At 42.5% G+C, this 17,028-nt stretch overlaps 1 protein-coding gene across 1 annotated transcript in view; it reads left to right on the top strand.

Moving 5' to 3' along the window:
- Window positions 1-1,794: 1,794 nt before the first annotated feature.
- RAP2A (RAP2A, member of RAS oncogene family) overlaps window positions 1,795-17,028 on the top strand; it is a 37,798-nt gene continuing 22,564 nt past the window's right edge. The window contains exon 1 of the mRNA XM_052650285.1: window positions 1,795-2,108. Coding sequence (XP_052506245.1) covers window positions 1,795-2,108 — 314 coding nt within the window. The remainder of the gene's footprint in view (window positions 2,109-17,028) is intronic.

A 17,028-nucleotide genomic window follows, 5' to 3' on the forward strand; every position in this document is an offset into this window, starting at 1 on the left:
GGAGAACAGTAAGTGGCAAAAGTGAGTTGCTAAAAATATTTTAGGAGGCACACCTGGAGAACCCATGCAACTACTGCAGTACGTCTCCCTAACGACTAGAAAATTTCTCACCCTAAAAACAAGATACTGTTCTCTCGATTCATCCCACGATTTAGCCCGCATCCCTCAGCACTATTTCTGTGTGCCTCATTTAGGCAGAATGCCACGGAGACGACATTAAAGCGAAATTCATCACTCTCACTTGCAATTCAACTCGTTCCTTCGCCAGAATAGGGTGCTGCGACTGCCACCTCAATCAATGACCCCGCCCAAGCCCCACCAGCTCGCCCCTGTCTCCATACTACCAGTCTGTGCTGGCAAGAGAATCGCGATTTCTGATTGGCTCAGAGCAAGTCTCCGTCATGCGTGAGCTCACCTACCATTGGCTGGCAGAGCACGCTCAGCCAAGCCGTTAGCGATGGGAGGGCGGAGCCTGCAACTGGACTCCCCCCATTGGCTGGTGGATGGCATCACGTGGTAAAAGGCGGTTCTCCATTGGCCGAGAGTGGCACCACGGGGTCCACAGAGGTGGGCTGGTTGGCTGAGATGGACCCCTAGCTTCCTACTAGGTTGTCCCGGCTGGCTGTTGCTATGAGGTGTCCCTGGGCTTTGGGGCTGTGGCTGAGGTCTCCGCTCTCCCGGTTTTCCAAGCGCCCGTGGTGACAGGGCGTGGGAAGAGCTCGACTTTCTCTCAGGCCAAGAAAAGGGCGGGGCTGGGGGAGTTGGGCGGGACCCCCGGCGACGTCACCGGGCGTGGGCCCCGGCTACCGCGGCCTCAGTGCCTTGGGCAGTAAGCTCCCTGGGGCCTCTCACGTCTCCCTGAGTGTCCTGAGGCGTAAAATAAAAGCTTCCTTTCGTGGTGTGCCTGCTTCTCCCTAAAACAAAGAGCCTTCTCGTTATCTTTATAAAAAATCCCTCAGGAATGCTGACGGACCGGGTGGTGTCCAGCCAGGCCCTCGTGCCAGGGTCGCCGTTTGGGCCCTGCCGGTGTCTCTCTTCTCACTCCCCTCCTCAGGTTAAATCTCGGAGACTGCTCTGGCTCCTCCAACAGCCTGTCTCCGCCAAAGTCTTGAACTTGGCGTGTTCAGGTAGAAACAGCTCCCGTCGCCGGGTGGAGAACTGCGCATGCTCAGTATGCCCCCTACCCACTGGGTTCGACGGACTGGGGTGTTGTCGGGTGACCCAGGTAGTTGTTTATCTAAGCCGCCAGCCGAGGATTCCGCGCGGCGCAGAGCCTCCCGGGAGCGCGCGCGCGGCCGGTCGCCTAGGCGACGGGGGCGCAGGGGCGGGGCTGCGCCTCAGGGCCCCGCCCCCCCGGGCCTCCAGGCCCCGCCCCCCCGGCAGCGCTGCGGCTCCGGCTCGGGAGCGCGCTCCGCCGCCGGGAAGAGCAGCAGCCTCGGCGGCGGCGGCGGCGGCGGGAGGGGAGCTGGGCGTGGAGGCGCGAGGGGCGGGGCGGCCGGGCGGGCGGCACTGCGGGCCCGCGGTTCGGGCGGCTCGGGCGGCTCCTTAGCTCCCGCTCCCCGCTCGCCTTCAGTGCCTGCCGGCGCCCGCGGGGCCGCTTTGCAACCTGGCTCGGCCCCTATGCCCAGGGCTGCGCTTACCTCCGCCGGCGCCCGGGGGGCCGCGGCGGCCGTGAGGTGGGGGCGGCCGCGGGAGTCGGCGGGGCCGGCCGCCGGCGCAGGGTCCGGGCGCGCAGCTAGGCGGGCGTAGGTCTATGTCGCGGGCGGCGGCGGCGGCGGCGGCCGCGGAGGGACGATGCGCGAGTACAAAGTGGTGGTGCTGGGCTCGGGCGGGGTCGGCAAATCCGCCCTGACCGTGCAGTTCGTGACCGGCACCTTCATCGAGAAATACGACCCCACCATCGAGGACTTCTACCGCAAGGAGATCGAGGTGGACTCGTCGCCGTCGGTGCTGGAGATCCTGGACACGGCGGGCACCGAGCAGTTCGCGTCCATGCGGGACCTGTACATCAAGAACGGCCAGGGCTTCATCCTCGTCTACAGCCTCGTCAACCAGCAGAGCTTCCAGGACATCAAGCCCATGCGGGACCAGATCATCCGAGTAAAGCGGTGAGAGGGCCGGGGGCGCGGGCAGGGGGCTTCGCTGGTGGGGCCCCCGCAGCCCTCCTGTTCGGGGATCAGAACTCCCTCCCGCGTGCTCTGGGGTGGCCGTGGGCTGGAGGAGCTGTCTAGCGAGACGGCTCTAGGATCATAACGCTTTATCATAATTTTTTTTTTTTACCAGCATCATCCTCATCCTCTTGAATCTCAAATTTGAGTGCTTTGTTTCACAACTCAAATTTGGCATCCCACAAGCACAGCTCTTTGTCTCTTGGTTGTTACTAGTAGCGCTTGTGCAGAACCCCCAAAGCAAAGAAAGTTTAAAACTCGCAGAGGGGAGAGGGGCGGGTTGGTTTCTGCTGGGAAGAGGGCAGCTGTGCAAGTATAGTGGAGACATTTTCAGATTCAACAACAATAAAAAGACCTTTGCAGTTAGATGACAGCAAAAATTGCTCACACATACGTGGTAAACATGTCAAGTCCGAAGGAAAAAGACCTTTCTCATTTCATAGAAGACTGAATGGTGCCAGGGCGTTTGAACAAAAATGAACTCTGCAATTAAGATGAAACTTGAAAGACAGATTATCATATTATTTGAAGACTTGGCTCAGTGGAATCGATAGAGTATATTCTAGTATATAGAAGCACAAATATACCACTCCCGTTAAAGAATGTGACAACTTTTTTTTTTCTTTTTTTAGTCTAGCTGCCTTATTCCTCTCAAAAACAAAAAAGAAAGAAAGAAAAGGGGGGAGGGGGAGACATTCCTGAAAATAAAGCAAGTTTCTTCAAAGGTGTGACTCAAATATTAGCTAATGTAAAGTTAATGGAAATAAGCACTTTCCTGATAGGAACTCTTTTACTCTAAACTGTGCATTTTGAAAATATGGCTGGTAGCTGAAATGGCTTATAATATTTGTATTCTCTTAAATTGATTGTATTTTTTCCTATAATTTCAAGAATCAGAAATGCAATGCCTCAGTTCAGAGTTTTGGCAAATTTTTCTAATTACTGGTTAAGTGCACATTACTGGTTTGTCTGATTCTTATTATTAATAATTGCTAATAATTTTGATCTAGTGTAATTTTGTTTTTCTTACCCAATTCTACCTATAACCCTAAATTAATAGACATTGGCTGAAAGCTAGCTGTAAGTGTACTGTAGACGTAATCTCATTTTTAGCCAAGTTGAATCAACTCATTTTGAAAGAGCAAATACCAAGTCATGTGCCGTCAGGGGTTGTTCAAAAATTCATTACAAGAAGCAGATTTTTGATGCCACATATGAGATCAAAGGGGAAGCCCTCTCGTGAAGTGCCCCCTGACCTTTAACTCATTGAATATGCACTTTAATAGGTAAATTAAAATTTTGTATATTACTTCTTCCATTAAATTTCAAACTAGAATAAAGTGAATATTTTTATGGTTTCTGATGATGTTCTAAGATCTGAATCTGATAGCTTTTTTTTTTTTTACTTCAGTATCATTTTCTTAAAGTTAATTGCTATAGTTAACATAGGAATACTTTGGGTGTTAAAGTATATGATATTAAGAGGCTCAAATCTTTAACACTTCCCCTGGTCTATTAACAACAACAAAAAATCCCTAGAGAACAGGGCAATCAAACACATTGTCACATGTCAATCTTAGGCTGTATACATATATCACATTTAAGTAAATGCCCCAACTGCTCCACTCTTCGCATTTACATATATACAGATAATACATACATTGATAAAGTCACATGCTCGGTGCAAACTTCTTGACAGGAGCCTAGGGGATAGAATAGGGCAAAATGTCATTGGATAGTATAGTTCACAGGATTTTGTAGTTTCTCTTGGTATATTTGAGATCACCAGTAATGAGTTAGTCTGAACTTAGTGTACTGGAACAATTTATTTGTTTGCAGTATGACCCAGGAAGAAAAAAAGTAACACTCCACTTGCCCTGATGTCATTTTACTCACTCGTCTTAGTTCCTGATGTAAAAGGTTGAAAAAAATCAGCTGATGTGGAGTTCATAAGCTCAAGATAATTGTCTGTAAGAACCACTTGGGCCTATCTGTGTCCTGATATTTTTTTTACCTCACCCTAACCTCATTATCTGGCCTCCCAGCCTATAGCATATTTTAAACAATATTGAAAGAAAGAATCTGTGTATTTTATGTATAATACAGTATCTATTATGCATATATTATGCTAGAGCAGGCATTCAGTGTATTGATTCTTTAACTTTTCCCACTTAAAGAATAAAATGTGATTTTCAAATAAGTGCATTTTCTATTCTTTTTGAGGATCAATTTTTAAGCAGTTGCTGTAGGAGGTATTTGTAGTTGTTCTTTCCCCTCTGCCAGTTAGCTGCTTTACATATTACATACAACAGTTGTTTGAGGATGTTTAATATCACCATAATGCTGATGACATAAGTGAAATGTAGAGAGGGTTGATATTTTTTGCCAAAAACTAGTCACTGGTGGAGGGGATATTTAAACCAAATCTGCATGAATCCATGTACTCTTCTCTTCCTCTACACCAGGCTGCCTTTGAACTTGGCATTTACTGACAAATTCAATTATGCAGCCTTTCGTCTACGGCAGTACTATTCAATTCAAATATAATTGTGGGCCACATGTGTAGTTTTGAAATGTCTAGTAGCTGAATTTTTTTTTTAATATGTGAAACAGGTAAAATTAATTTTAATAATAAATTTTATTTAACCCACTATAAAATATTGTCATTTCAACATCTAATCAGTATTCAGAAATTGAGGTATTTTCATCATTTTCTTTTGCATACTAAATTTTCAAAACTTGGGGTTCTGTTTATACTTACTGCACATTTCAGTATTTATACAGTATTATTGCTGTATTTCAGTTGCTTGGCAGCCACACCTGGCTCCAAGGCTAACATATGGGACAGTGGAGGTCTAAGGTGTAAATATTTTGGGAAAACACTTGCTTCTCTAAGCTCCAGCTTCCATGTTGTGAATTAAGAGTATGGCACGCACCTCTCAAAGAATCTGCCTGCAGTGCTGGAGACCCAGGTTCGATCCCTGGGTCAGGAAGATCCCCTGGAGAAGGAAATGGCAACCCACTCCAGTATTTCTGCCTGGAGAATCCCATGGACAGAGGAGCCTGGTAGGCTACAGCCCATGGGGTCGCAAAGAGCTGGACACCACTAAGCGACTAACACACACACGTGCATGCACCTCTCAGAGGTCTTTGTTAATATTAAATGAGGTAATACATTTTAAGGTATCCAGCGCAATACCTTGAACATAAAAATGCCAGCTGTTATTTAACTTTGTCTCCTTGTCTGCTTAAATGTTATTTTAGGGGAAATAAATTTGTGGCTGCATTTTGAAATTCATTACCTGGTATAGACCAGTAAAGTGTTAGTCACTCAGTTATGTCTGACTCTGCGTCCCCATAGATTGTAGCCCCCCAGGCTCCTCTATCCATGGGATCTCCCAGACAAGAATACTGGAGTGGGGAGCTATTCCCTTCTCCAGGGGAATCAACCTGACCCAGGGATTGAACCCGGGTCTCCTGCCATTGCAGACAGATTCTCTACCATGTGAGCCACCAGGGAAGCCCAAGATAATACTAAAAAAGTGATAGTGATCCTTGGAAAAATTTTGTTGGTATTCTTTTAAAATATTTTCGCTTATTAAGGATCTTGCAGGAAAGGCCACAGAATGGACATGTAACTTTAACTGTACCATCTATGCGTGGGCAACAGTGAAATGGAGTGTGTCTTGTGTTGAGTGTTGCTTCTAGAAAATATAAAAGTGTCTATCAGTTCAGTTTAGTCGCTCAGTTGTGTCCAACTCTTTGCAACCCCATGGATTGCCGCACACCAGGCCTCCCTGTCCATCACCAACTCCTGGAGCCTACTCAAACTCATATCGATTGCGTCAGTGATGCCATCCAACCATCTCATCCTCTGTTGTCCCCTTTTCCTCTTGAGTTCATTCTTTCCCAGCATTAGGGTCTTTTCTAATGAGTCAGTTCTTTGCATCAAATGGCCAAAGTATTGGAGTTTCAGCTTCAGCATCAGTCCCTCCAATGAATATTCAGGACTGATTTCCTTTAGGATGGACTGGTTGGATCTCCTTGCAGTCCAAGGGACTCGAAAGAGTATTCTCCAACACCACAGTTCAAAAGCATCAATTCTTCAGTGCTCAGCTTTCTTTATAGTCCAACTCTCACATCCATACATGACTGCTGGAAAAAGAGTAGTCATAGGTTCATGGATATTCATACACAGATTTCCCATGCCCCATCTGAAAGGAAAGCATTCCTATGAAACCTTTCCTAAGCCACAATGGCATAAAGTAAAGAAGTGGTTACCTTAGGACACATCGTGCTTACAGATACACACAAAAAAATCTAGGTAAAGCTCAGATGTGCACAGACACAGTTCAAAGCTGTGGCAGCTTGATGCTGAGATGCTGAGTGGTTCCTGGGGAGGGAGCTTGGGGGTGCCTCTCTCCTTGATAGGGTAGTGCTACTTCTTAGCTGCTCACATCAAACCAAATGCTGAACGCCATTTTCATTTTTCACTTTTAAAAGCAAAAATCATCAAAAACAGGTACTAACAGGGGTCTTTTATAAACGCGAAGTGGCATAAAGCAACTTTGGAAAAGTACAGGACATTTGGAAAGTGCATACGCAAGTTCCTATCCAAGCCTAGCGGGCCGACTAAATGATGGTTTTTATAAATTCCCGTGCTTTCTTTTTTCGAAATTGACTTTGGATGAGATCAAACACATAGGGAAGAGTGGCGGGGATATAGAATATATTTCAGTTGAAATAAAACTCGAATTCTTTCTAATGTCATGGGTGCTTGTCCCATTCCTCCCAGGGTAAGCTGTGGTCCTGACTTGAACTATCTTGGAACATGCTCTCCAAGGCTTGTCTTAAGATAAAGCCCAGAAATCCTCCCCATGACCAGGCTCAGCATGCTCTCATCCTTCCTGGCCTTTCCAGCTTCACCTCTGGCAACCTTCCTCGCCCCTTGCATCTGAGTACCCAGACCTCCTTTTAGGTCCTTTTAGTTCCTCAAAATTGCCTGTCTTCTGGGCATTCCTTCTACATGTAGAAATCACCTGCCTTTTGCAGTTAAATCCTCCTCTTGGTGGTTGTAGTTTTTTAGTCGCGGAGTCATATCCGACTCTTTGCAACCCTATGGACTGTAGCCTGCCAGGCCCCGCTGTTTGTGGGATTTCCCAGGCAAAAATACTGGAGTGGGTTGCCATTTCATTCTCCATGAGATCTTCCCGACCCAGGGATTGAATCTGCATCTCCTGGTGGCTCAGACAGTAAAGAATCTGCCTGGAATGCAGGAGACCCGGGTTCCATCCCTGGGTTAGGAAGATACCCTGGAGGAGCAAATGGCTATCCACTCCAATATTCTTGCCTGGAGAATTCCAAAGCCAGAGGAACCTGGCAGGCTACAGTCCGTGGGGTAGCAAAGAGTCGGATATGATTGAATCACTAACACACACATAAAAGATTTCCTCCTCAGGGAAGCCTTCCTCATCTTCCCAAATTGAATTTCCTCCTTCCCGTCTTCCCACACTACACTGACTTCATGCCTCACCCCTTCCCTCAACCACACATATTTCAGACATCAGTGGTACCCTGTGCTTCCCCTCTTCTGGTAGTGCTCATCAAAGTTTAAATATTTGGGTGATACTTAAGTACAATCAGTCTTTCTTATTAAACTGTAATGCCATGTGGCTAGCACAGCTCCTGGCACTTAGGAAACAATCAAGAAAAATATGTTGAAAAAATTTAGTGTTCAAAGAAAGAATTACTTTAGTGGCCTCAGTTTCCCCAAGCATTTGAATTTTACAGAGAGAGGAGGTGATTCTTTAAAGTCCATTTTGTAGCTGGAGTAGACAGTCTCCCTTCAACTCTAAGAGAATACTTCTCTCTGCTTAGGGCAACCAGAAAAGAGGTAGTTTAGTAATAACCTTAACGAATTAGGAACGTGACGTTGTCCAGATGGAGAACACGGCATGGGAAATGCATAGGGGGTTTTGTTCAGGTCCTTAGTCATGTCCCACTCTTTGCGACCCCATGGATGCAGCATGCCAGGCTTCCCTGTCCTTCCATATCTCCCATAGTTTGCTCAAAATCATGTCCATTGAATCGGCAGTGCCGTCCAACCATCCCATCTTCTGTCATCGCCTTCTCCTGCCTTCAGTCTTTCCCAGGATCAAGGTCTTTTCCAATGACTCAGCTCTTTCCATCACATGGCCAAAGTATTGGAGTTTCAGCTTCAACATCAGTCCTTCCAATGAATATTCAGGACTGATTTCCTTTAGGATTGGCTGATTTGATATCCTTGCAGTCCAAGGGACTCTCAGGAGTCTTCTCCAGCACCACAGTTCAAAAGCATCAATTTTTAGGCGCTCAACCTTCTTTATAGTCCAGCTCTCACATCCATACATGTCTCTCAGATCTAAACCATAGCTTTGACTAGATGGACCATTGTTGATAAAGTAATATCTCTGCTTTTTAATATGCCGTCTAGGTTTGTCATAGGTTTTCTTCCAAGGAACAAGCATGTTTTGATTTCATGGCTGTAGTCACAGTCCACAGTGATTTTGGAGCCCAAGAAAATAAAGGTTGTTTCTGTTTCCATTTTTCCCCATCTATTTGCCATCAAGTGATGGGACCAGATGCCATGATCTTAGTTTTTTGAATGTTGAGTTTTAAGACATCTTTTCACTCTCCTCTTTCACCTTCATCAAGAGGCATTTTAGTTCCTCTTTGTTGACTGTTAAGTAGACCAGATTAGCTAAACCAGGAATTTATATAAAGTGTGAGAGGAGGTAAGGCTAAATATTAATATGCAAAGCTGAATTACAGAAGGTTAAAGACTTTCAGACTTGATCTTGTAGTCAAGGAGCATGATCAAGATTCTTGCTGAAATGGTAATATGGTGATGATATGATAGATTCTGGCTTAGTGATAATAGACCAGAGTCAGAAGGAAGAGTTGTAAGATCTTGTCAGAATCTCATATAAAGATTCTGAGTTAGCACAGTGTCTGTTGGAACAGAAAGGAAAGAATGGATGCAAACAATGTGAATTAATCAAACTTAGGGGGAGAGATGAGGGAAAGGTCAAAAGTAACCTTCACATTCTGAACATGAGCGAATAGGATTAGGGAGGAATAGCTGCAGGAGATGTTTTCACCTTTGGAGATGGTAATCATCCAGATAGATGCACCTAATAAGCAATTAGGATATTGGAATAAAGCCTGAAAGGTCAGTTTATGTATGAATAAATACAGAGACTCGAGATCATCATAATTCAGACTTGGAGAGTAGACAAGACCTTCTGGATAGAGTATAGCGAGACGGAAGTGGGTGGCCAGTAATAGAAAATAAAATGTACATGGCCAAGGATAGAACTTGAGAATTGCAAGTTACCTAGGGGAGACTTTGTTACATTAGAAGAAATGGCGCGCTTTAAGACTGGGAAAAAGAACTGGGGAAAGGGGTGGTTAATATGTACTACCCAAGTGAGTGAGTGACTTTTTTTTTTTTTTTTTTTTTACTATTCTTATTTATATTTCTCTATCATTTGAGAGATCACTTTTAAGTGACCAGCTGGTTGTTTGCCCTTTTTCTTTTCACAGCAAGTTGCCAAAAAGCCTGGTCTACGGTAGAGATGGATTGCTAATTGCTAAAGCATAGATCTTGACCCGCAGTAATTTGGCGCATAGAGCTAAAACCAGGAAATACATCCGGTGCTGTTTGTCCCGATAAATGATTTCTGGAGTCTGCCACCAGCTCCTTCTTCCCCAAACACTACCTTGCCTGGTTTGATCCCTCCGAAAACCAAAATTGTAATTGAGAGCTCCTCCAAGGTACAGAGCCTAATAGATATGAGTCATCTTTTTACAGCCCAGAGTTTTTTTTTTCCCCCGAAAGGGGAACTTGGTTTGACTGCAATGTAAAATTAGAGTAAATTACAGTAGAGTCGGGTTCTTTTTACCATCCCAGGATTAGAATTTTTTGAGTTCACTTTGTAGATGATGTCCCTCCAGCCCAGCTTTCTGGGAATACCTCTGTCTAGTTAGCACGATAAGGGAAAAAGTAGTTTGCTATGAATCTTAAAGAATCAGCAGCCTGTGACTTGCAAATCTTAATCTAGTTAAGGTTTTGTAATCATCGTATCAATAAAATCTCTAATCAGGGGAATCATTACAGTTTCTTTTTAAAGGTAGAGAGGGCAAAAATGAATTTAGCCAGCCATCCATGCCCCTGCACACCGATGAAAGATAGAAGCCCTCCCCAAATGGATAAATCCTCTGGCAAATGGAACAGATGGATGATTCGAAAGGCAATCTGACCGGCCACTGAAATGAGAAGTCTTCAGGCAGGCAGAGGACACTGACTGACCTTCTAACTCTCCTTTAGGAAAAAGCCAATAATTGATAAACGTTAAGGAGTAGGAACTAGTAAGATATGTCTGGATGACAAAACCGACAGGAAAAGCCACGACAGCTGGGATCTTTCTAAGTTTCCCAGTAACACTACCCTTGAGTGGTCTAATTGTATGACATCTTTTCAGAAATTATACATGGCACATTCAGGTACATACATTAGATATTCATACATATTTCTAAGCAGTGATCTTTACATAACACCAGGCATACCATGCTTCAGGTTTTTTCCCAAGGATAACTTTTCCTTCCTATGGTTTCTCTCTCAGTCATCGTCTCTGGAACCTGAACCCCTGGGGAAAGAAGGGTGGCTCCCATTCTAGGCTTTCCTCTGGCCCTGTTGGGGCTTCCCCCTTTCTCTCCATCTGTTCTTACCTACTGTTTCCTCATGTCCTTATGTTTTTCTGGCCTATAGTATAAAATGTACCCCACATTTGTGGGGAAAAATATTTGAGTTTGAATATGAGTAGACTTTAACCCAAGATAAAACTGTTGGAGACGGAATAATTGCAGAAGTTAAAATGAAGAGAGTGGATTTCTCTAGGAAATGGCTTATGAAATATTAATGGCGTACAGAAATCTACCATGTAGATATTTGCCTTTTTATCTGTAACTTGGACAGTTGTGAAAGTGAAAGTCGCTCAGTTGCGTCCGACTCTTTGCAACCCCATGGCCTATATAGTCCATGGGATTCTCCAGGCCAGAATACTGGAGTGGGGAGCCTTTCCCTTCTCCAGGGGATCTTCCCAACCCAGGGATCAAACCCAGGTCTTCCGTATTGCAGGAGGATTTTTTTTTACCAGCTAAGTCACAAGGGAAGCCCAAGAAAACTGGAGTGGGTAGCCTATCCCTTCTCCAGCGGATCTTCCCTACCTAGGAATCGAACCAGGGTCTCCTGCATTGCAGGCCGATTCTTTACCAACTGAGCTATCAGGGAAGCCCTTTGACCGCTGTGGTTCATTAAATTAAAAGTCATTCTCAGCCTGACAGAAAAATTTCTTAAACACACTTTTATGGTTTATCAGATCTAGCGTTTTAGTACAATGATATCAATAATGACAATGCTGTGATTTTAGACATCTGCATTTCAGTAAAGTATATAAGTAAAATATATTGATAAGATTTAAGGTTATCAAAATATATTAAAACACATATTTTGATAACCTTAAAGATTAAAGCTTCTAAGATTTTGACATGGTGTATACTATTGAATGGGCTTCCCTGGTGGTTCAGATGGTAAAGAATCTGCCCGCAATGCAGGACACCTGGCTCCAGTCCCTGGGTTGGGAAGATCCCCTGGAGGAGGGCATGGCAACTCCAGTATTCTTGCCTAGAGAATTCCGTGGACAGAGGAGCCTGGTGCACTACAGTCCATGGGGTGGCAAAGAGTCAGATATGATTGAGCAACTCACATACACACAGAGTACTAAATACTGTTTAAATTATACTTCTAAAAGATTGAAACCTCTTTGGAAATGTCTGACCTAATATTTCAACTACTTCACCTTTTATTCTTGTAGGAAAACTCTAATAAAAAACAGACACCTATATTAGCCTGATTTTTAATAAATTTCAGTTTAAATTAAAGGTCACCGCTATGAAATAAGTTGTTTTTTTTTTCCCAGCATGTGAGTCAGAATAAGGTTATTGGTTATCTGAATCAAATGTCAGCAGCATATTATATTGAAGACATGGTTTGGGAGATCTAGTAACAGAACAGCATTGGGATTCTTTGCAGTTTGATGTATTTCATTACTTAATGTTGGAAATGAACTTATCATACAGTGCTGAACTCTATCCGAATAAGCTATTTAAAACAGATTGCAGCATGTGAATAAAGTATACTTGTAAATTACACATTCTTTAAATCAAAATGCTGAAATGTATTCACTGGTCACATTGGATGGATTGTTGGTTTTGTTTTGTTTTTTGTTTTGGAAACAAATCAGATTGGTATTTTATGGGGAAGTATGCTGATTAATGATTTTGTGGGTTTTTAAAGTTTATTCTTATTGAGATAATTGACATATACATTGTAATTGTTGTAGGGTTTTTTTCACTCAGTAAAATTACCCAGGACAAAAACATTCTAAAGGTTTAACTTAAAATATTTAGAAGTTATTTCTCATAAAATATAATGATTTGATACACATATATACTACAAAACAATCACCACAGTAAGTTTAGTTAACATCTGTCACTACACATAGGTAGAATTTGTGTGTGTGTGCTGACAACTTTCATGGTTTACTCCCTTCAGTTCAGTTCAGTCAGTCAGTCGTGTCCGACTCTTTGCGACCCCATGAACTACAGCACGCCAGGCCTCCCTGTCCATTACCAACTCCCGGAGTTCACTCAGACTCATGTCCATCAAGTCCGTGATGCCATCCAGCCATCTCATCCTCGGTCATCCCCTTCTCCTCCTGCCCCCAATCCCTCCCAGCATCAGAGTCTTTTCCAATGAGTCAACTCTTCGCATGAGGTGGCCAAAGTACTGGAATTTCAGCTTTAGCATCGTTCCTTCCAAAGAAATCCCAGGGCTGATCTTCAGAATGGACTGGTTGGATCTCCTTGCAGTCCAAGGGACTCCCAAGAGTCTTCTCCAACACCACAGTTCAAAAGCATCAATTCTTCGGCGCTCAGCCTTCTTCACAGTCCAACTCTCACATCCATACATGACCACAGGAAAAACCATAGCCTTGACTAGACGGACCTTAGTCGGTAAAGTAATGTCTCTGCTTCTTAATATGCTATCTAGGTTGGTCATAACTTTTCTTCCAAGGAGTAAGCGTCTTTTAATTTCATGGCTGCAGTCACCATCTGCAGTGATTTTGGAGCCCAAAACATAAAGTCTGACCCTGTTTCCACTGTTTCCCCATCTATTTGCCATGAAGTGATGGGACCGGATGCCATGATCTTCGTTTTCTGAATGTTGAGCTTTAAGCCAACTTTTTCACTTTCTACTTTCACTTTCATCAAGAGGCTTTTTAGTTCCTCTTCACTCTCTGCCATAAGGGTGGTGTCATCTGCATATCTGAGGTTATTGATATTTCTCCCGGAAATCTTGATTCCAGCTTGTGCTTCTTCCAGCCCAGTGTTTCTCATGATGTACTCTGCATATAAGTTAAATAAGCAGGGTGACAGTATGCAGCCTTGACGTACCCCTTTTCCTATTTGGAACCAGTCTGTTGTTCCATGTCCAGTTACAACTCTTGCTTCCTGATCTGCATTTAGGTTTCTTGCAGCTCTCAAATATCCAATACAGTATTATTACCATGCTGTACCTTACCTCCCCAGGGCTAACTTATTAGTTATTTTATAACTGGTAGCGTATACCTTTTTTTTTTTTAACCACCTTCGCCCATTAACCACTCTCCCTCTGTTCTCTGTATCTTTGAGTTCAGTTTTGTGGTTTATTTGTTTCTTTTAAGATTCTCTATGTAAGTGAAATTATACAGTATCTGTCTTTTTCTGCCTGACTTATTTCACTTTGCAGAATACCCTTAAGTTCTATCCCATATTGTCTCAAATGGCAGGATTTCCTTTTTTTCTTTTCTCTTATGGTTTAGTAATGTTCTGTTTTGCATATATGCCGTATTTCGTTTATCAGCCTGTCCATCAGTGGATGCTTAGGCTGTCTCCATGTCTTGGCTCTTGTAAATAATGTGGCAGTGAACTTGAGGGCGCGTGTATCTCTCCGAAATAGTGATTTTGTTTTCTTCAGATGTAAATGTCCAAATGTGGCATCGCTAGATCGTATGATAGTTCTCTTTTAAATTTTTTGAGGAGCTTCCATACTGTTCTCCATGGTGGCTGTGCCAGTTTACATCCCTGCCCACTGTGCACAGAGGTTCTGTCTTCTCCACATTCTCAACAACACTTGTTTTCTGTGTTCTGGGTGATAGTCACTCTAACAGGTGATCATCTCATTGTGACTTTGATACATCCTTCCCTGATTAGCAGTGTTGAGCACCTTTACATGTACTTGTTGGTCATCTGTATGTCTCCTTCAGAAAAATGTCCGTTCAGATGCTCTTCCCATTTTTTAATTGGATTTTTTTTTCTATTGAGTTGTATGAGTCCCTCTTATATTTTGGGTATTAACCCCTTATAAGGTATATGATCTGTAAATGTTCTCTTCCATTCTGTAGATTGCCTTTTCATTTGGTTGATGGTTTCCTTTGCTGTGCAGAAGCTTTTTAGTTTGATGTAGTCCCACTCTTTTTTATTTATTTTGTTGCCTTCACTTTTTATGTCAAATCCAAAAACTTATTACCAAGACCAGTGTCAAACAGCTTACCACCCTATGTTTTCTTTTAGGAGTTTTATGGTTTTAGGTTTTGTGTTTAAATCCATTTTGAGTTGATTTTTGTTTGAGATGGAAGATAATACTCCAGTTCTATTCCCAAACATGCAGCTGTCCAATTTTCCCAGCACCAGTTCCTAAAGAAACTATTCATTCCCATTGTATATTCTTGGCTGCTTTGCTGTGAAGTAGTTGATCGTATATGTGTGGGCATTCTTTAGTCTGTTCCATTGATATATTAATATATGTCTGTTTTTATGTTGGTACCATACTGTTTTGATTTCTGTAGCTTTGTAATATAGTTTGGAATCAAGAAGTGTGATGGCCTCTGCTTGGTTCTTCTTTCTCAAGATTCCTTTGGCTATTTGAGGTCTTTTGTAATTCCATACAATTTTACAATTGTTTATTATATTTATGTGTAAAATGCCATTGGAGTTTTGATACAGATTGAATTGAATCTGTAGACTGCTTTGGGTAGTATGGACATTTTAAGAATAATCTTCTAGGCCTTGAGTACAGAGCGATCTTAGATTTTCCTTCATTTTCTCTCATCAATGTCTTATTTTTTAAAATTGTTATTATCTGTCAAAAAGAATATTTTTTAAGAAACTATCTACTTCTTTGTATTCAGTCAGCAGTGAGGGGCTTTTACATTTTCTTGAATCATGGCTCTCGGAAATACATTTTACAATGCACATACAGATATAAATACGTATAACTGAAACCAAAATTTCATGAAACAAGAGTTACACTTGCTGTGTTGCTATTATTATAGTTTCTGTATTATTCTTTTCTTACATCGTTGTTTATAAGTGTTCCTCTTGATCCACTAAATTGATCTCATCACACACAATTTGAAAACTGCTATTGTGGAACATTTTTCTCTAAGAAAAATAAATGGAACTATCTCTTTCATAGTTTGAAACAACTTGTATCTTCTCTTCCCGGTTTTCCATTTTCCAGCAATGCTGTATAAATGCTCTAAAAGTGAAATGAATTTCCCAACTTGAGTTAGTAAATGCAGTCTCTGTTACGGAAAAAGAAACCATTTGGTCAAGGATCAAAAAGATACAGGAAGTGTATCTTTTGAGGAAGCATTTGTTACTGTTTGTTGGGCAGATTACAGTTACGAGGACTTGTTTCTCCTGTAGTTTTGTTTGTCCTGATAAGGCAGGATAGCTCTGGCCCTGTGCAGTGTAGAACAGAGAACGGGACGTTGCAGTAGGATTTCAACCAGAATGCATGTTCATTACCACAACAGGTTGCTGGGGAGACTGATCTTTATAAGAGGCTTGCTGCATCTCTCCAAGATGATATTGATTCAGCTCTGCCTTTAAGACAGTAAAAATAGATGAAGATGACCATAATTATAGCTATCTTAAAATCACTCAGTAAAATTACCCCCAGAGAAACATTATAAACCTTTACTTAAAACACTTAAGAGTTGTTTTTCATGCTTTTCTTGGAACAGCCCTTAAAAATTAATAATTCAAATGTGGAAATCCTACATCCTGTTAATAATTCAGTACATCTTAATATTTTCTCCTTACCAGATGTCTTTACATCTTTCTGCAAATGAAGCCTTAGAGTGTTTTTCTCGCATTTTGGGTGGAAATTTTTATTTTGTTCTTAATTCTAAATATATGTGTTCTTAGGTTTCCAATGAATATAACAAATATACTGTGTTTATTGTAGTTGTTAATTTTACTGAATTAAAAGCTAATTCCGTTTTTAATTTTATCGTATGTAATGATCAGATTTTACCTATGAAGACCATAAGGGTTAATCTGGTTAAAGCTGAGCTTCAGTACTTACTGGTTATGTTATGAGGAGCGAGTTAGCATTCTCTGCATCTCAACTTCCTCATCTGGAATATAGCTATAATAAAATAACTGATGAGGTAATGAATGTAAACTTTCTTTGCTTTGATTCAGTTCCTCAGTCACATCTGACTCTTTGCGACCCTATGGACTGCAGCACTCCAGGCTTCCCTGTCCATCACCAACTCCCAGAGCTTGCTCAAACTCATGTCCATCGAGTCAGTGAGGCCATCTAACCATCTCATCCTCTGTCGTCCCCTTCTCCTCCCACCTTCAATCTTTCCCAGCATCGTGGTCTTTTCCATTGAGTCAGTTCTTCACATCAGGTGGCCAGAGTATC

Source organism: Budorcas taxicolor, chromosome 12 (assembly GCF_023091745.1).
Source record: "Budorcas taxicolor isolate Tak-1 chromosome 12, Takin1.1, whole genome shotgun sequence".
NCBI classification, from domain to species: Eukaryota; Metazoa; Chordata; class Mammalia; order Artiodactyla; family Bovidae; genus Budorcas; species Budorcas taxicolor.